The following is a 19,467-nucleotide window of genomic DNA, read 5'->3' as shown; positions in this document are numbered from 1 at the left end:
TTTAGGCACATTTAGCTGAAACCCTGCAGAACACAGCAGACGGGTTTTATATCCCACCTGACGCTGGACAACCTGGAGATACGCTGCGATAACAGCAGATAAGATAAGATGGCTGTGGAGAGGAATGTCTGTTGTTGATCCAGACTGGATTTATTCTTTATTTCAACTTCAGCTTCTTCACAGATTAGATTTTTATTGCTTTATACATATATAACATATTTAAATGTATAATCACATGTATAAGAAACACGTGATGAGAGCTGCAGGACAAACCCTCAGAGGGACTCGATCAGGACACTCTCTAATGGAACTGCTGGTTCAGATCATGAAAATCAGAAAGAACAGAAACCTACGCAGCAGCAGGTAAATATGCCCGTTCACTAAATATGTAAATACAATGAGGACGAGTGGATTCACACTTTACAGAGATGAGCCGTGATAAAAACAAACCAGGTTCCACATTTACAATGAGACCAAACATCCCATAACACTGATGCTCTGTAAATCCAACCAGGTGCAGTTGGTCTGTTGGACATGTTGACGCTCTGAGTTCATTGATCACTTCATCAGTAAAGTCTGTTCAGTGACTCTTGTTCAGTGATTTCATGGACACACAATCAGTTTGTTTCACCTCCGTCTCACATGTGGAAAAGAAAAGAACAAATAATCATCTCATTGATGAGGATCAGGATCGATACAGGTTCTAAAACATCACACAACCTGATTTCTACATTGATTCAGAAAACAACAGCAACATTAGTTCTTTCAAACACATTCATGTCAGTGTAATTATAGATTTCTGTCTTTACAATGTGAGAACTGAATATGTGTGATAAAGGAAGGTCAGTGTTTGATTGACAGCTGATCTCTGTGCGGAGCAGAAACGTCACCACGACGAACTTTGATCAACAAACATGGAGACAAAAGAAGTTAAAGATTTAAACACAGAATCTAAATCACTGCTTTTAATGACTCGAGTCTATTTGAGTTTACAGAACTCAGCTGTGGATCCATAACCAACCGCAACTCCAGCATAGAGAGGCTGAGTGAATGTGGTCTGGACTCTGTGGAGGAGAGTCATGGTGTCAGAGACTCTGTAGAAGGACAGAACACCTGCACTGTGATCCAGGTACACTCCTACTCTGGAGGACACAGGACCTGACACTGGAGTCTTGATCCTATTGTAATAAAAGTTACAACTGTTTACATAACAATATAATGACCAAGATTTATCATTGTATCCAAATTCACATTCATCTGAGTTTCCTGCTCTGCTGATATTCTTGTATGTGACTGCTACATGAACTCTTCCTATCCCCCCCACCTTCACCTCCACCTCCCAGTAACAACGTCCAGTCAGACTCTCTCTACTCAGGACCTGAGGCCAATGAGTGAATCTGTCTGGGTGATCAGAATAAGACTGATCTTCACTCATACGTGTTACTTTTCTGTTTCCCTCAGATAATAACAGAAGTCTGTTTGCTGTGTTTGGATCCAGTGTGATTTCCTGTGAATACCTTAAGAAGTCAGCTCTGGTCTCTGGCTCTGGTTGTGGCAGTAAAACATCCACTTGAGACACAATCTGTAAAATCTCTGTCTCTGTCTCACTCAGAATGTCCTGTAGTCGACCTCTGACCTGTGACACAGCTGCTGTCACGTCCTCAAAGTTCCTCAGAGGACGGATCCTGATGCTGGATGAGTGTGTAGATTCACTGAGTGGTGACAGTGAGGGGTAGTTGTGTAGAAACTGGGTGTGATCCTCTGTGTCTGAGAGCTGCTTCAGTTCATGGTCTTTCCTCTTCAGCTCAGTGATCTCCTGCTCCAGTCTCTCCTGAAGCTCTCTGACTCGACTCACTTCAGTTTCCTGCTGGGATCTGATCTGCTGCTTCACATCAGAGCTTCTTTTCTCCAGCAGACGGATCAGCTCAGTGAAGATCTTCTCACTGTCCTCCACTGCTTTATCAGCAGAGCCATTGACGGCCTCCTCCTCCTGTTGAAGCAGCTTCACGTCTTTCTCTGTGTCCTGGACTCTCTGCTGGATTGTTTGTCTCCTCAGCCCGAGCTCTCTCTGCCTCTCAGTCCTTTCTGCTGCAGCTGACACTGTGTCGTGGTCTTTATGTTCATCCACAGAGCAGAGATAACAGATACACTGCTGATCAGTGCGGCAGAACATCTTCATCACCTCATCGTGACGAGAGCAGATGTTCTCCTGGAGCTTCTCCGAGGGCTCCACCAGCTTGTGCTTCTTCAATGGAGCTGACTGAAGATGAGGCTGGAGGTGTTTTTCACAATAAGAGGCCAAACAAACCAAACAGGACTTGAGAGCTTTCAGTTTTCTCCCAGTGCAGACATCACAGGCCACATCTTCAGGTCCAGCATAGCAGTGATCAGCAGGAGCAGCTTGGAGTCCAGTCTTCTTCAGCTCCTCCAGTGAATCAGCTAACATGGTGCTTTTCCCCAGGACAGGCCTCGGTGTGAAGGTCTGTCTACACTGAGGGCAGCTGTAGCTTCCTGTCTCCTCCTCATTGTCCCAGTGGGTGTTAATACAGCTCTTACAGTAGCTGTGTCCACAGCCAGTAGTCACCGGATCCTTCAGTAGATCCAGACAGATCGAACAGCAGAATCTTTCTCTGTCCAGTTGATTTTCTTGCTGCGCCATTTCAGCTGGTGCCAGAGACTGTAGAACAGGTTCACTTCCTCTGAACGGATACAGATCTCTGCTCCTCCCCCTCTCGTTCACTCCCTGCAGTGACTCATCTCCCACAGGTCACAGCTTGTTGTTCACTGGTTCTTACACTTACACACCTGTGAAGGGAGGAGACACAGACATGTCCTGACTGGGAGGAACTGGTTGTGTCTGAGGAAGAAGTTGTTGGTCTTTCAGGATTTACTGCATTTCACTACGATGAGCTGTTGGAGAGTTTTTTATCTGTGTTATCACATTTCAAAGTGAATAGTTGCTCTGGGAACTGTCACATTCAGCTCACAACAACACAGGTTGTAAGATTCACATTTTTCAAAGTTTCCAGAAAAGTTAACGAATCTTTTCAATGGAATAAAAACCAACTTACAAAGTGCTTCACAAATGAAAAACACAAGTAAAAATACATTAAAACACACGTATGAAAGAGTCAAAGTATAAAAACACTACAGGTGACAGAAATGTAATCATGACCACACTTTAGAAACTAGAATTAGATCAAATCGTGGTACGATAACAGCACGTTTGAAGTTTGGATTTAAAGGAAGCTTCTGACTCAGCCTGCTGTATTTCCTCAGGTTGTTTCAGAGTCTCAGACTCTTATTTCTAAAGCTCTGTCCCCCTCAGTGTTAAGCTGAGCTGTTACAACAGCACATGCAGCCAGAGATGATACAGACTTACAGCAAAGTTAATGGAGTTCTAAAGAAGAACAATGACAAAGAGCAAAGGAACCATGTCAACAACTGTTCAGCTTCTATCAAAGAAAGTGATAAACTGCTCAAACTGTTTCTATATAATACAAGTGACACCAAAGTTCTTTCTGTTCTGAAACAGTTGATGAAGTTTGTCTGTGACGGAGCAAAGAATCGATCCCAGTCGTCAGGAACCTGATCCTGAGTGTTTTTACCGTTTACCGCTTTAACTCTGCAGAAATTACGAAACCTCTTCAAGCAGCAAAGTTTGTTTTGTGGGTTAAACCTCGGACAAATTTGGTGTCAAGAAGTTTTGATCCAGTCTGGATTCAAACTGTACGCCCCAGGAGCGTCTGTCCGTGAGGTGACGACGTGAAACACTGAAGCAACACGACAAACCCGTTGTGAAGTTTCATCCTCATGAAAATCAACAGCACGATAAACGGAACGACCTCAAGTCCACAACATCACAATATCTCCAATATGTGGCTTGTGTGTCAGGACTCAACTCAACGTCTTCACCCTGAAACTTCACCAAACCATTATTTCTCCACTTCTTTAAATCTGTGTGACGAACTCTCTTCATCCACTGAGATCACAAACAAGATCTGGGTTTTGAAAATCAGCGAGTGGAAGAAAACTTTGCTCATTTGTCTGCGATGAAGCTGTTTTAGTGCAGAAAAGCTGCAAAGACAGAGACTGAACATGAAAACTGAGGTTTGTGGAGTTTCAGGAGGAAACTGCCTCAGTTATTCTCTCACAGGAGTTTCATTTTGTCTCCATCAGCTTTGAACGAGATCCTGGAATGAAGACAAAAGAACAGACTGGATCTATTCTTTATTTCAACTTTCAGCTTCTTCACACATTACATTTTTATTGCTTTTATACATCTGCTTTATACATCTGTTGGACATGTTGACGCTCTGAGTTCATTGATCACTTCATCAGTAAAGTCTGTTCAGTGACTCTTGTTCAGTGATTTCATGGACACACAATCAGTTTGTTTCAGCTCCATCTCACATGTGGAAAAGAAAAGAACAAATAATCATCTCATTGATGAGGATCAGGATCAATACAGGTTCTAAAACATCACACAACCTGATTTCTACATTGATTCAGAAAACAACAGCAACATGAGTTCTTTCAAACACATTCATGTCAGTGTAATTATAGATTTCTGTCTTTACAAAGTGAGAACTGAATATGTGTGATAAAGGAAGGTCAGTGTTTGATTGACAGCTGATCTCTGTGCGGAGCAGAAACGTCACCACGACGAACTTTGATCAACAAACATGGAGACAGAAGAAGTTAAAGATTTACACACAGAATCTAAATCACTGCTTTTAATGACTCGAGTCTATTTGAGTTTACAGAACTCAGCTGTGTCTCCATAATAAACCCTAACTCCAGCATAGAGAGGCTGAGTGAATGTGGTCTGGACTCTGTGGAGGAGAGTCATGGTGTCAGAGACTCTGTAGAAGGACAGAACACCTGCACTGTGATCCAGGTACACTCCTACTCTGGAGGACACAGGACCTGACACTGGAGTCATGATCCTATTGTAATAAAAGTTACAACTGTTTACATTACAATATAATGACCAAGATTTATCATTGAATCCAAATTCACATTTATCTGAGTTTCCTGCTCTGCTGATATTCTTGTATGTGACTGCTACATGAACTACTCCTCTCATCTCCACCTCCACCTCCCAGTAACAACGTCCAGTCAGACTCTCTCTACTCAGGACCTGAGGCCAATAAGTGAATCTGTCTGGGTGATTAGAATAAGACTGTTGTTTACTCATACGTGTTACTTTTCTGTTTCCCTCAGATAATAACAGATATCTGTTTGCTGTGTTTGGATCCAGTGTGATTTCCTGTGAATATCTTAAGAAGTCAGCTCTGGTCTCTGGCTCTGGTTGTGGCAGTAAAACATCCACTTGAGACACAATCTTTAAAATCTCTGTCTCTGTCTCACTCAGAATGTCCTGTAGTCGACCTCTGACCTGGGACACAGCTGCTGTCACGTCCTCAAAGGTCCTCAGAGGACGGATCCTGATGCTGGATGAGTGTGTAGATTCATTGAGTGGTGACAGTGAGGGGTAGTTGTGTAGAAACTGGTTGTGATCCTCTGTGTCTGAGAGCTGCTTCAGTTCATGGTCTTTCCTCTTCAGCTCAGTGATCTCCTGCTCCAGTCTCTCCTGAAGCTCTCTGACTCGACTCACTTCAGTTTCCTGCTGGGATCTGATCTGATGCTTCACATCAGAGCTTCTTTTCTCCAGCAGACGGATCAGCTCAGTGAAGATCTTCTCACTGTCCTCCACTGCTTTATCAGCAGAACCATTGACGGCCTCCTCCTCCTGTTGAAGCAGCTTCACGTCTTTCTCTGTGTCCTGGACTCTCTGCTGGATTGTTTGTCTCCTCAGCCCGAGCTCTCTCTGCCTCTCAGTCCTTTCTGCTGCAGCTGACACTGTGTCGTGGTCTTTATGTTCCTCCACAGAGCAGAGATAACAGATACACTGCTGATCAGTGCGGCAGAACATCTTCATCACCTCATCGTGACGAGAGCAGATGTTCTCCTGGAGCTTCTCCGAGGGCTCCACCAGCTTGTGCTTCTTAAATGGAGCTGACTGAAGATGAGGCTGGAGGTGTTTTTCACAATAAGAGGCCAAACAAACCAAACAGGACTTGAGAGCTTTCAGTTTTCTCCCAGTGCAGACATCACAGGCCACATCTTCAGGTCCAGCATAGCAGTGATCAGCAGGAGCAGCTTGGAGTCCAGTCTTCTTCAGCTCCTCCACTAAACCAGCTAACATGGTGCTTTTCCCCAGGACAGGCCTCGGTGTGAAGGTCTGTCTACACTGAGGGCAGCTGTAGCTTCCTCTCTCCTCCCCTTTGTCCCAGTGGGTGTTAATACAGCTCATACAGTAGCTGTGTCCACAGCCAGTAGTCACCGGATCCTTCAGTAGATCCAGACAGATCGAACAGCAGAATCTTTCTCTGTCCCGTTGATTTTCTTGCTGCGCCATTTCAGCTGGTGTCAGTGACTGTAGAACAGTTTCACTTCCTCTGAACAGAAACAGATCTCTGCTCCTCCCCCTCTCGTTCACTTCCTCTTTTTACCACGTTTTAACACTATTGAAAAGAGCAACAGTGTGGTCTTACCTCTCCTCAGCAGTGTTGTCACACTGTTTGCGTTCTCTGATTATATTATATTATTAATATTATATTATGTGTGCCTTAGTGGTATATATCACTAGTTAGGGCCCGAGCACCGAACAGAGTGGGAGACAGTGAGACAGTGAAATTACTATTGAAATTGTAAGGATTATTTTTTTAATTTTTTTTCAGGCAAATGAATTGGCTTTTTGAGGGCTTTAATTTTAATATTAATATTCAATTTCTAAATTATTCTTTCTTCTTCTAAATTGATAACAAAATAAATACATATAATAAAACCCCAAAAATTGATATTTGGGATAAAAGTACTAACAACCCCAGTGACAGATACACAGCATATGAAAAGTTTTATATAAATACGTGTATATGTATTGTTATATGTATTTAACCATCGAAGAAATTGAAGCAAGACGTTTGAAACATGTCATTGAGTCGTGACCTGTCGAAGAAATAAACACTCATTAAAATCAGTGTGTCACGGCGAGTTGATGAACTTTGACGCCACGCCACTATTATGGCGTTTGACGAAAAGTCACAGTAATCTTATGCGTTCATTAACAATGTCTTGAGACCCGTTTGACACAGTTTGATATGGCTGCAGTAAGTGGATGAGGAGGAATACATCCAAGTGGAAGATGCAAAATGGCGGGCTTCCTGTCTTTTTTGTTTGTCTGGTCACGATACACCTGGGCTACGATTTTTGTGAAGATCGGTCAAAGGGAAACCTAGGGGCTGCGTTCCAGGGGGCGCTGTTGAGCCATTTTGCCACGCCCATTTCAAATTACTCCAGAATACGTAAATTTTCACCACTTTCTAATTTTCTGCAAAGTTCGGTAAGAAGTTGAACATGTTAAAGCCTCAAAAAGCCAATTCATCTGGGTCACTATAATAAGAATAATCCTTACAATTTCAAGAGGGCCTCCCACCGTCAGTGCTCGGGCCCTAATTATTGTTAATATTACTAAGATTGTTTCTGTTTGATGGAACGGTTCAGAAAACAGAGATTCTTACAACTTCTAAGAGTTTTCATGAATATATGCGTTTGTATTGAATAAGATGCAGAACAGAAACAACAGAACTTTTCACTTTTAATTTGCAATAAGCGCTAACAATGCACATATTGTGTTTCCATTCACTCTTGCAGGAAGAGTAATATGATATAATGTACGTAGAGGTAGTTCTGATGTGGGTTCAGGTGATGTAATACCTTCTTTGTGTTCTGGGATTTGATCGCTGGAGCTTTGTCTGATGGTTATTCTTTATTTTTTGTTAAATTGTGTGGTTTTTGTTGCTCGACTGTGCAGTTGAGGATATTGATCAATGTTTGTCATGTCACATAACAAAGGTTTTCAGCTTATGTAAAGCTGTGATACTGATACACCACAGTTAAATACAGGGTTAAAGGGTAATGACTCAGACATGATTGTTTGCATTTCCAGATCAACACATCCTGATGGATCTCGTTTATTTTTGTTTTTACAGTGATTTTTATTTTTATTTCCAAAATAATAGTTTTTATTGTATCTAATATTTCATGTTTTTGTTGATAACATCTTTGACAGTGACTTTACCTTATGTATTGTTTTATTATTATCATGTTATAGAAGATATAATCTTTGTTTTACAGTGTAGTACGGCTGAGTACAAACACTCTTATGTGTTTTAACTCTCTACCACTGCCCCCTGGTGGAGATGTATGCTTTTGTCCAGGTAAATAAACAGTATTTGCACAATATGAATGTTTGCATGTATAAAGTTATGATTTATATATTTTTATTTGCTCACTTATGTTGAAACAAATCGAAACCCTTCGTCCAATGAATCGCTGTCGTGTGGCTTTCACCATGTGATGTGATCAAAGCTCCAGGACATCGACTAAATGGACGATTATGAATAAACCTGAAGATTTGAAATTGTCTTCGTGTCAATGGAACCTAACTGAGTGAAATGTGCAGAGAGACTTTGCTTCAGCTCTGGATAGATAACGCTCGAGTCGTGCTGTGGTTGAGTGTCAGTGCTTGGAGTATTTTATTCAGTCCGCTGAGGAGGGTCGGGACGTCGGGCCAAGACCCCGTCACGTCCTCCTGGGAAAACAAGCCCTCCAGACGCAGAGAGCAAGAACAAAACTGAAAACACTTGAGCACTGACGCCATTTTATTCAGCGTGTGAAACAAGGCAAAGAGCAGACACTTCACGAGAACCGTTTTTCCGTCTTTAGAGGTCCGCGAGGCGCCGGACGGAGCTGATCCTGGAGCTGTTGCCGCTCCACTCGCTGAAGCTCCTGTACTGGCCGGGCCTCAGGTAGCAGTGGCGCCCCCTGTAGTGGGGGTGCTCGTACAGCAGCCAGTGGCCGTCCATCACGTTGCATGAGTTGAAGTTGGACAGACGGAAACGGTCCATGAGGTTTGGGCAGTCGTCCGTCAGCTCCATCATCTGACCTCTCATGTCGAAGTGCTCGTACAGCCTCATCTTGTAGCTGCCGCGGTGCTGGGGGGGGGGGCAGGAAGGTCAAAGGGTCACAACCCGGCAAATAGTTCATTCTCATTCACAAACCCTAAAAGATCTTTATGTTTGTAAGAAATAGCTCAACATTTTTGCAAGATGATTGATTCCACACATGGAGGAGCTCGTTATCTTAGCTTAGAATTAAGACTAATTAACTAACTAAGTGTTATAAATGTGTCCAAACCTTGAAATACTTGAAAATACTTTAAAATAATAAATAAATGAGATATAACGTGTTATTTAGCTTTAGAGGTACTGGTACTCATGTTGTGAGAGGCTCATTATGCTAAGCTAAGTTAACTGGCTGCTCTAACTCCAAACTAGAAAGTGTAAATTTAAAACTCTTGAAACCAACATGCTAATACAAGTTAGGCAAAGTTTACTCTTTATAACTTGGATGGAACTAAAAACTTGTGTTTTAGTAAAGTTGGTAGAGACCTTTCAAACCACAACCCCCGACCCGACACTTATTCTGAATTTCGACTTCCTGTGTGATCGTCTTTCACAGCTACAGCTGGATATTCTTATATATGACACGTTTTTATGTACAGTTAAAAATACACATAGTCCGTTTTCAGACATTAAAATTGCGTGCAGACATTAGCCAGAGTTTCCCTTTGACATATAGAGAAGCAGCAGACGAGCTCCAGAAATCACATGGTTGTTTGTTTTTTTACAGCCCATCATCACCGGTGTCGGTTCTTAAAAAGATTAAGATCTCGTCGTCTTTCTAAGTCGACGTCTTTGTTGGCGTCTTCTACGTGAAGCTACGGCTCCTGTGTTTCCCCCGGAGATATTTAGTTTTTTCTCAGTTTGTTAAATGTAAAGAAAGTTGCGTGAGCATTAAACACAAAGTTTTCTACATTTATGATGAATTGTGAAAGTAGAGATTTTATAATGTAAAACAAAAGGTCTGAACTCAAAAACCTTTAAATTGTTAACTTTCATCTTTTTTCCAACACTTGAATTCACATCCTCCTTTATGACACATTATTATCTCAGATTAGTGATTATTGTTAGAGTATTGTTGTTTCAGATTATGTGTATAAACAGATAATCAATGATGCAGAATATAAATATATCTTCAGCTGAGAAGTTACTATAGTTGATAAATACTGTGCCATTAATAAACATTTTAAATGTCCTCATGTCTCAGTTTAATAATGTGTCATAAACCACATGTTTTTATGTTACTCGATGTTATTAAAACCTTAAAGTACAGTGATCAGATTCAGTTGTTAATGACCTCGTCTGAAAAGTTAAATGCATGTGAGGATTTTATGTTTCAGTTGGATTTGAGATGTTTAATAAGCACGTTGTGTCACCGAGCGCCTCACCGTGGGGATCATGCGACACGACCTGACACAGTCGTTCATGCCGGTCGTGCCCAGGTAGTCGGAGTAGTCCCCCCTCCTCATGAAGAACTGGTTGCCCGTGAAGCCTGGACGGTCGTAGATCATGAACATGCCGCTCTCCACCCGGATGGAGCGGCAGCGGTCGAACATGGAGTTCAGGTCGGAGCAGTCGCTCATGCACTCATAGTGAGGGCCTCCGAAGTTCCTGTCCTCGTAGAAGATGATCTGGTGGAGCAGGGGAAAGAGAATCGGTCTCACTCAACGATCCCCACGGACAAAAGCACTTGTTGGACATTTGAACACAAACCTTCCCCATGTCGGATGCTGCTGTGGGTCAATCCTCTGGTTTTGTCCTCTGAACGCAGCCTCCATGTTTATATACCTTCCCCTGTGTGCGAGCTGTGTGTGTGTTGTTATTGTGATGAGGCCTGGTGTCAGCACAGACCCTACAGGAGTCGTCCTACTCCTGTTTGTCACGTCCTCTGTCAGAGCTCAGCTTCCAGCAACAGCCACAGCACAGACAGGGACTGGAACCATCAGCCAATCAGCTCTTTCTCCATCTTGTTTTTCAAAGGGACAATTCACTTCATTCAAGACCCTGACACAGATATATGAATTCATAACTCCAGATGAATGCCTCCTGAATATAGGACTGATTTTCATTGTGTGTAGTAAAACACATTGTCTGTGTTGATGTGTGGAATTTTCTACGATGTGGATTTCATACATCAAAACCGTTTATTCCCCTCAATAAATCAGATTATCTACAAATACTGAATTCTGAATCCTTCTTGTTATTAGACAGTGTGGTTGTAATGATGAGGACTCATTCATCATCTGATTAAAACTACACAAGTGTTTTTTTACTGAGGAGGTTGTGTTTTCACCCCCGTCCATTTGTTTAATAAGTAAAAAAGCACAAATTGTGGTTTAACATTCACCGCCTAACAAACCAGTTTCATCATGGAGGAACTGGTTTGTTATACTGGACTCACTCAGTAATAGATCACCTGGTGGATGATGAGCATGAAACATAAGCAGCCACTTGTTTTTATTTCTTTTATGTTATATAAAAGTCGTTTGTGTAACAGACACAACTTGGGGGAAGGATGTGATGTGTCAGGAAAGAAGTCTTTACGTTTTGGTATCATGGGTTTTCTTTTTCTTTTACTTTAACATCGTGAGATTGGAATATTGTCACTGTTTCTCCGGAGAATAAATCATGGATTTCAATAGATTTAAACCCTCCCACTGTCCAAAGACATGCAGTTTGGTGATCAGGTTAATTTAAGAATGGACAGTTGGTGTGACTGTGAGAGTGAATGGTTGTTTTTGTCTCTGTATCTATAAGTTGTTCAGTCGTTTGAATTCAAGGCGACGGTTGGAATGAGCTCGACTGAGTCACATTCTGGTGAAATCAGGAAAAACCACAAAGAAATAAAATGAGAAAATAACAACTACATTAAAATGTTGCGTCCGAAACGACCTTTGAGTTAAATCAGTCAACATATTTATTCACAAGCAGAAAAAAATAGTTTACAATAGATTCATTTATTCAGCTTTTTAAAACAGTATCATGCTGATCTCAGCCCAATGAAAGATCCCACTCCACATTATCTCATCACCCGTTTCCACAAATAGACTTTTAGAGAAGTTACTGGGTGTTGTTCTTCAAATTAAAACTCTGTGATTTTGCGGAAGGAGCCGGTGGCGGCGCAGGTGGCCCCCCAGTCACTGAACTTGCGGTACTCCCCGGGCCTCATGAAGTACTGGCGCCCGCGGAAGTTGGGGTGCTCGTACAGGGTCCAGTAGCCGTCCATGACGTTGCAGGAGTAGATGTCGCGGCTGCGGAAGTGATCCTGCACCGACTCACAGTCCTCGCTGAACTCCATCATCTGGCCCTGGAAGTTGGGCCGCTCGTAGATGCGCATGCGGTAGGGCCCCTCGCTGGTCTGGAGGAACATGGCGGAGGAACATTTAAAAAATTTGGGCGCCATCAGTGCAAGGCAGCCCTCCTCTATCGCCCTCTAGGGGTGGCTGTGAGGGCTGCTTTATTATGTTCTAAACTTATGAACAATCATCCTTCACTCATTTGTGACAGTTTCACATTTAGATGACAAATTTCAGGCAAAACTTTACAATTAATCCGATTTTTCCAAGTGTTTGTGGAAGATAAGTAAAAGTTTTCCTTTAATTTCTAAGAATATATTTATTATTCTCAGCCTCATGCACACACAAAAATACAGAATACATTGAGGCGCTTACAGCTTCTTCATCATCTATCAGTGTCCACAGTCTTCATCAATGAACCCAAACATGTACTCACATAAGAGAAGGTGCGGCAGGAGCGGATGGTGTCGTTGTAGCCCATCCAGCGCTGGTAGTCAGGGTAGTCTCCTCTGGTCAGGACGTACTGGTAGCCGGTGTAGTTGGGCTTCTCGTACAGGACCCAGCAGCCGCTCTCCACCTTGATGGAGTTGCAGCGGCTGAAGTGGGGGTGCATGTCAGGGCAGTCGGTGTCGCAATCATAGGAGCGGCCCTGGAAGTTTCTGTCCTCGTAGAAGGTGATCTGAGTCCAGGGAGGAGAGAGGACCACAGATTCTCACTCAAAGCTCAGTTCAATGCAACATTTCAATTTGAATCCACAGTTTAGTTGCTGCAGCATCAAGTGTCGTTGTGGAATTAAATTGAAATGAGGTGAATTGCATTAGTTTGAAGCCAGTAAACAAGTCACAGACAGTTTAGACTGTGGTTGAGCCACTAGCTGATCCTTCCTCTTACATTTGAACCAGTTTATGTAACATTATTCCAGTTAAAGTTCACGTTTTAAAGCCCAGAACCTCAAAAGTTTCATTCCAAACTACAGAAACTTTGCAAAACTCCCTCGTTCTTTAATTAAACTGCAGTAAAAGCTGCACTGCGCTGGTTCAACGTGACGATTCTCCACCACGACCAGTGATTATAGTGAAAAGTCTCTTACCTTACTACTCATCATGCAAAGAGTGCTGGAGCCAGTCGCCTACTGAAACTTGGTGGTCTCACAAAGCAGGACCGGAGCCGCGCTATATAAACCTCAATCAAAGGCTGAGCAGATCCCACTTTAGCTGTTTTTTCAATGAACAGGGATTTAAAGCGCTGGCATCGCTGCCAAAAGTCTTGATCCTGGGCATAGAGCAAAAATCCCTGAGTCATCAGCGCAAAAGTCCAACCAGGCAAATTACTGACCGGCCGTGCCCTCTTTATTGATATGGACGTCACATGCACACGTTTTTATCCACTAATCCATCATCAGCTGAATTAAAGTTTGCAGCAGAATGTCAGCGGTCAGCACAAAACACCTCGGCCTGGAGCTGGTGGGTCACTGGACAACAAGCAGAACCCAACAGAAGATATAGATGAATGACTATTTACATCATTATCATTTATCAGATTATCAAACACAATCACAGCAAAGTCTTTATCACAGCAAAGAAACAACTGATCAACAAGCATCTGAGGGTTTAAATCACAGTTTGTCACTTCAGTGTAAATCAGACACTCAGAGTAAAGACAGCAGAGAAAACTCAGTGTCTTTTTCCTCAGAAGTGAAATGTGATGTCCAGGCTGCAGGAGGCGCTGCCGAGGGCGACGTCAGTCCTGTAGGGACTCCTGTGACCCCTCATAGTGCTCAGCCGCCTCCTCATGTCCATCACTACTGTCCTGAGAGGAGGAGAGGAGGAGAGGAGAGAGGGGAGGAGAGGAGGAGAGAGGAGAGGAAACAAGAGGAGGAGGAGTTAGATCCACACCCTCTAGTGCTTTCCCATCACTTGTGGATTTAATCAGACAATCAATCCATCACTGTCTCTGGTTTCTCGAGACACTGGATGGACGGATGAAATGAAGACAGATAATACAAATACAAAGATACTCACACTGAGGAAGGACTGAGACGAGGAGGAAGACGAAGACTGAGCTGAAACTGGCCGAGGCGTGGCGTTCGCCTTCGCCCTCTCAGACAGCCATCTTTTCAACTTCTCGTCTACAACAGGTTATATTCAAGGTTTAATTATATATACACACAATATAAATAGATATGCATATTTTTAAAATAAACTTGTTTTGGTTGGACTATAGAAAAGGTTTTGAATTTAAACATTTGCAGATGGCATCGCTCCTTTAAGTATAAAACTATAAGACTTTAAGTATAAAACCGTGATGAAGTGTTGTGATGTGACACTGTTTGGCCTCTAGGGGGCACAAGCTGACAAAGACTTCGATCCACTGCGTTAGTTAACACCTGATAACTGTGTCTAATCTCTGTTTACACTCACTGTGCTTCTTGGAGTGGTTCACTGCCTTGTAAGAACCCAGCATGGCGAAGGGATGGTAGGAGAGAGGGAAGGGACAGACGATTGAGCCCTGAGTCAAAAACAAAATTTGGAATTTACCGGAATGTCGTCACCTCCTCAAATGTTTAGAAAACGATCAGACAAACAGTTTGTGTGTTTCTTATAATGTGTGAAACTCGTACCTTGGATTGCTGGTCGGGATACAACGCTGCTGGTTTACACTTGTACAGATCCAAGATTTCCTCCACAGGCAAACTACTCTGAAACACAGGTTCAAAACTTCAAGATGAAGATTTTAAGTGAAGCAGGAAAACGAGGCAGAAGTCACAGTGTTGAAAGTAAAATAAACCCAAAATAAAAAGGAAATCACAAAAAATGAAATTGGACAACTCTTTTTTTTCCTCGGCTCCCAGGAGGAAATATTCAGGTAAGAACAACAGAAGAAGTTCGAGCATCTTTCATCAAACATCTGCACATTTCTTTCTTCCTCATTCCCTCGTAGGACTTTTTAAATGTATTTCTTATTATGTAACCCTTAGTGGGACGTGAATAGAAGCTGCGTTCATGTATAAAAACCACTCACCATAATAATCCCAGCAAACGATGACAGGATCATGGCCTCGCGCTCCAAGCGATTAGGATACTGGGAACTTCCTGAGCTGTATGTTGCTCCACTGACAGAGAAAAGTCACATAACGCTCATTTCAGTGGAAATTCAAAGACTCGAGGCTGGAATCACAACAGACCGTGTTGAACGTGTTCATATTTCTGCCTTGAAGCCACTGAGAATAAAACCCTTGTTCATTTCTTCTGTGTTTTAACATATAAACAGTTATAAACCTCTGACAAGTGCAGTTTAACCTTGTTACTTCCAAAGCAAGTAACGTGAGGCTTTGTTACGACATGAAACAACTGGAATCACTGGTCGGTGGTCGCACGCCTCCATCATCCGGAGCAGTTTCAGTCCACATACATTATCTTATAGAGTCATATGAGGTCACCATGACCTTTGACCTTTAAGGTAGGCTTAAAATGTCATGTTCAAAAGGTGAAATGTTTCATGAGGTCACTAGGGGCTTGATCTTTGACCTTTGAGCACAAAATTCGAATCAGTTCATCTTTGAGTCAAACTGAACATTTGTCCCAAATTCTGTGGTTAAATAAAAACAACTTCAACCTACAGCTGTAGTTTTAGTTTTTAGAGTAATTTAAAACCAAAGCAGTTTACATGATGTCACTGTGGAGCACGTCCCTCCCTTCTTCCTTGTCCAACCACCAGAGGGCGACACTGATCGCAAGATCATAGTGAGCCTGAAACAAACAAAAACACAGAAGCTGAATTTGAGTAAAACGTTAAATATTTGTGTTATTTAGATAATTGATGGTGTAAACTAATATTAAACTGAGTGCAGTTCTTCACCAGGTCATCCAGCATCGTGGACGTCCCCTTCCCCTTTGGATCAAATGAATTCTCTCTGAGTTTCTGTCCGATGTAATCACCACTGTTCAAATCAGAGAAAATCAAAACCTGTTATTATTAAATAAGATTCATGTTATTTTTCTTTGACCTCTGTCGACTCACATCAGAGCCTCAACGTCTCTCTTCAGCTGCCGAGCCTCCATTTTCTGACTGAACTCGTTTCATGTGACTCCTGCAGAGACGACAGGAAAAGATTCACCTACACACGTAGTCCTCCTCGTTACCATGGTGATAACTAAGCAGAGAATGAGTCCAGTCAATATGGTGCAGCACATAATAATTAGATATTTAATTTAGAAAATGGTAAGCTGTCATTATCAAACCCTGAAGAAATGTAATTGAGGTTTGATATTCTACAGTAAACCATTAACTTTATTAAAAAATAACTATTAATAAAAAGAAAACATAAATACAACCACATATGTAGAACTTGAAATAACAAAATAAACACAACAAACATAAATGTGAATCTTTTCTACATCGTTTATTTTGTAAAATGAAAGTTTTCAGTCCAGCAAACAGACTCAGATACTGATGAGTGTGTGTTACTAAACACAACGTTGTTAACAGTGTTAGTTAACTGCTGGGTTGTGGTGCCACGTTGCCGAGACGTGAACCTGACACTAGTGAAGTCTCAACCAAACATTCTCAGTAACAGAGTAAAGAATAACAAACTGAATCCATCCTCTTCTGTGCAAGAACAACTTTAATGAAAAGACAACAACTTTAGATGAAAAGACATCATCATGTAGAACAAGTCAAACAGCCTGTACTCACCACCGTCCTGCACGACCAGAAACCGACGCACAACAATACCTCAGCTCACGTGACGACACAAAACCCCTGAACATGCTGCGCTCGTGCAGAAGTGAATCTGGGAACGTTTGAGGAACTGGAGCCGTTCACGGGGACGTGGCTCAGATTTCTCAGCTGAATCATTCATGAACAACCTAGTGTCAATCTCTCTGACCCACTAACAACCACACAACACTGGAGAGCAAGTGGAGACACAGATACAGATCAGGTTCGGCTGCCAAGAAACACGCTTTTAAAAACTCGATACAAATTCTCAAAAGAAAAGAAACTATTAAATAAAATAGACCAGATTAAAGAAATTAAATAATCAGTCGTCCAAGATGGATGTCTCTAGCTTTGGCTTTGCTGTAGTCGTCTTCTGCTTCTTCTTCTTCTTCTTTCCATCTTTAAACACCGGGGAGCTCAGAAACTTGCTGTCGGTGAATTTATCTCCACGTCGTATTTTGCTGTTGAGAAAATGAAGAATAAACATGAACAGTCACTCACAGTGGTTTCCTGTTGTGATCGGGAGTGAAACGAGGTTCCGGACGTCCTCACCTGTTGAGGGACGGCTCCTTGTAGCTGACGACACCGCGACGTCTCCTGGTTCTGCCGCCGTTTTCGCTGTCTGGGGTCATGATGGTGTTAGTCAGTGATGTTAAGACTCTTCCTGCTGCAACACACAATCGATCAGAGCAAAGTTGTTCAACCTTCAGTCTGAAATGCAAAGATTCTCAGTTCACTTTCATTTATGACAAAGAAAAGGATCAAATTCTTCCATTCGTGAAGATGGAACCAGCAAATATTGGACATTTTATTTACATTTTTTTCCGATTGCATAAACACTAAAATCAAAAGTGTTACACAATTATCAAAACCTTACACTCAAGGAGCAAAACAACGGCCCAGATCTGCACCACTATCAGCTTCACACTTTTTGCAAAACAATACACAGTGATCTGCAAAACACTAAACACACTTGTATACATTAGACACAGAAGTATATCATGATGTCACTTCCTTGCAATTCCAAAGCACTGACCGTCAAATGACCCCCCCCCCCCATGAGCCAATTGGTTCAACACAGCCATCAGGTGCGCAAACACATGACTGCTTAATTGTAGACACACCAATCAGGTTTAAGCTCTATACAAATGCAGCAGGTGAGTTCACCTGACTTCAACCAAAATGGAAGGAGTCAGAAGAGGAAGAAGAGTGAGGGTGAGAGGGGGAATCCACGGAGGAGGAGAAGGAGGAAGAGGAAGAGGAGGAGGCCGTGCCAGAGGTAGAGGCCGAGGAAGAGGAAGAGGTAGAGGAAGAGGAAGACCTGAAGCAGGAGGAGAACGTTTGTCTGATATTTGCTGAGCTTACAGTTTTATGCACACGACTGTAGTAGCATGAAAACTGGGACATGTTTTGTTGTGATTCTCCATGTCGACATGTTGACTGATTTGGGAATATGGAGAGAAATAAATAATATTTTCATCAGTCTGCAGCATTGTTGGTGAATTTATTATATATTTGCACTTTCTCTGTGTACTTCACTTACAGTACTTTAATCACTGAGAAGTAGAATTGATAAAAGTGTTTCAGGTTAGCAGCAGCAGTGTGTAACTGGTTCAAACTGAATTAAGTCATGAAACGTGTGTTTCATATGGTAACAAAATATGGATTTGATAAATTAGTGTATAGTTTTTACAAGAGTGTTTCATTTTGCAAAGGATCTGAGGTGTTCTGCTGATTGTGTGTAGTGTTTTGAAAAACCGGGCCCTGTTTTAAAAATCGTGCTTAAGCAATCGAGAAAAACTGTAAAAACAGGAGAAATCTATTTTTCTCTTATTGAAATAAAACTGATTAATCAACTTATTGCAGCTCTAAGCACATGAATGTACGAGGAGTAGAGGTGACGCCACACCTGGAGAAGCTTCATTTATGACAGCAGCAGACTCCTCCATCGCCGCCGCCGCCGCCGCCGCCGCCGCCCTCACGCCTGACGTCTCCCTCTTCGGACTATCCAGGAAAGACCCCCCCTCAGTGTTTGCGGTGCTGACGTCCATGGCCAACCACGGCGGCACCTCGTCCGTCAGCAGGTCTCCCAGAGTCTGACGAGCTGCCTCATCCCTGGCGTCCAGCGTGTGACTGTTGGCGTCCGACACGTCAGACATCGTCGTGATGTCTCTAGTTTTCCGCCTGTACACGACAAACGTCTCCCTTGGATTTGTATTTTCTGTGAGCTCGTGCAGCTTGGGTTTCGCTCTGCGCTCTTTTATTTTGGAATCCGCCCTGGACTTTGACTCGGTGGGTTTTGAACCATAGAAATGTTCAAAGATGTCAACGTCTTTGCTGATGTTCCAACGCGAGTCCGCCTCTTGCACATCTAATCGCTCTTTATTTCTTTCAGGGTCATCGGTGACGTCCTGGAGAAAACA

At 42.5% G+C, this 19,467-nt stretch overlaps 4 protein-coding genes and 1 long non-coding RNA gene across 6 annotated transcripts; all 5 read right to left on the bottom strand.

Moving 5' to 3' along the window:
* Positions 1 to 979: 979 nt before the first annotated feature.
* On the bottom strand, positions 980 to 6,424 carry LOC117754939 (E3 ubiquitin/ISG15 ligase TRIM25-like). Its single transcript, XM_034574301.1, has 2 exons — positions 4,793 to 6,424; positions 980 to 2,659 (listed from the first exon to the last, which is right to left on the bottom strand). The coding sequence occupies exons 1-2, from the start codon at positions 6,422 to 6,424 to the stop codon at positions 980 to 982; spliced, it is 3,312 nt and encodes a 1,103-aa protein (XP_034430192.1).
* Positions 6,425 to 8,581: 2,157 nt separating this feature from the next.
* On the bottom strand, positions 8,582 to 10,964 carry LOC117754625 (gamma-crystallin M3-like). The gene is made up of 3 exons (XM_034573642.1): positions 10,743 to 10,964; positions 10,418 to 10,660; positions 8,582 to 9,062 (listed from the first exon to the last, which is right to left on the bottom strand). The coding sequence occupies exons 1-3, from the start codon at positions 10,749 to 10,751 to the stop codon at positions 8,790 to 8,792; spliced, it is 525 nt and encodes a 174-aa protein (XP_034429533.1). The 5' UTR covers positions 10,752 to 10,964; the 3' UTR covers positions 8,582 to 8,789.
* A 1,147-nt stretch (positions 10,965 to 12,111) lies between these two features.
* Positions 12,112 to 13,735, bottom strand: LOC117754622 (gamma-crystallin M2-like). Its single transcript, XM_034573636.1, has 3 exons — positions 13,416 to 13,735; positions 12,762 to 13,004; positions 12,112 to 12,387 (listed from the first exon to the last, which is right to left on the bottom strand). The coding sequence occupies exons 1-3, from the start codon at positions 13,428 to 13,430 to the stop codon at positions 12,112 to 12,114; spliced, it is 534 nt and encodes a 177-aa protein (XP_034429527.1). The 5' UTR covers positions 13,431 to 13,735.
* A 106-nt stretch (positions 13,736 to 13,841) lies between these two features.
* On the bottom strand, positions 13,842 to 16,450 carry LOC117754621 (uncharacterized protein C2orf80-like). 2 transcript variants are annotated; one of them, XM_034573634.1, is made up of 8 exons: positions 16,346 to 16,450; positions 16,184 to 16,265; positions 15,992 to 16,074; positions 15,347 to 15,437; positions 14,946 to 15,023; positions 14,746 to 14,833; positions 14,347 to 14,453; positions 13,842 to 14,134 (listed from the first exon to the last, which is right to left on the bottom strand). In XM_034573634.1, the coding sequence occupies exons 1-8, from the start codon at positions 16,384 to 16,386 to the stop codon at positions 14,066 to 14,068; spliced, it is 639 nt and encodes a 212-aa protein (XP_034429525.1). In that variant the 5' UTR covers positions 16,387 to 16,450; the 3' UTR covers positions 13,842 to 14,065. The 2 variants fall into 2 exon arrangements, with proteins under 2 accessions (XP_034429525.1, XP_034429526.1); XM_034573635.1 differs by having other exon boundaries at positions 13,842 to 14,129.
* A 481-nt stretch (positions 16,451 to 16,931) lies between these two features.
* On the bottom strand, positions 16,932 to 18,969 carry LOC117754628. Its single transcript, XR_004612474.1, has 3 exons — positions 18,954 to 18,969; positions 17,597 to 17,711; positions 16,932 to 17,505 (listed from the first exon to the last, which is right to left on the bottom strand). It is a non-coding gene; the product is annotated as an uncharacterized LOC117754628 (long non-coding RNA).
* Between the last annotated feature and the right edge of the window lie 498 nt (positions 18,970 to 19,467).

This window comes from Hippoglossus hippoglossus, chromosome 21 (assembly GCF_009819705.1).
Source record: "Hippoglossus hippoglossus isolate fHipHip1 chromosome 21, fHipHip1.pri, whole genome shotgun sequence".
Lineage (NCBI taxonomy): Eukaryota > Metazoa > Chordata > Actinopteri > Pleuronectiformes > Pleuronectidae > Hippoglossus > Hippoglossus hippoglossus.
Note: the sequence above shows the minus strand (reverse complement) of the source record. Positions and strands in the feature narration are given on the sequence as shown.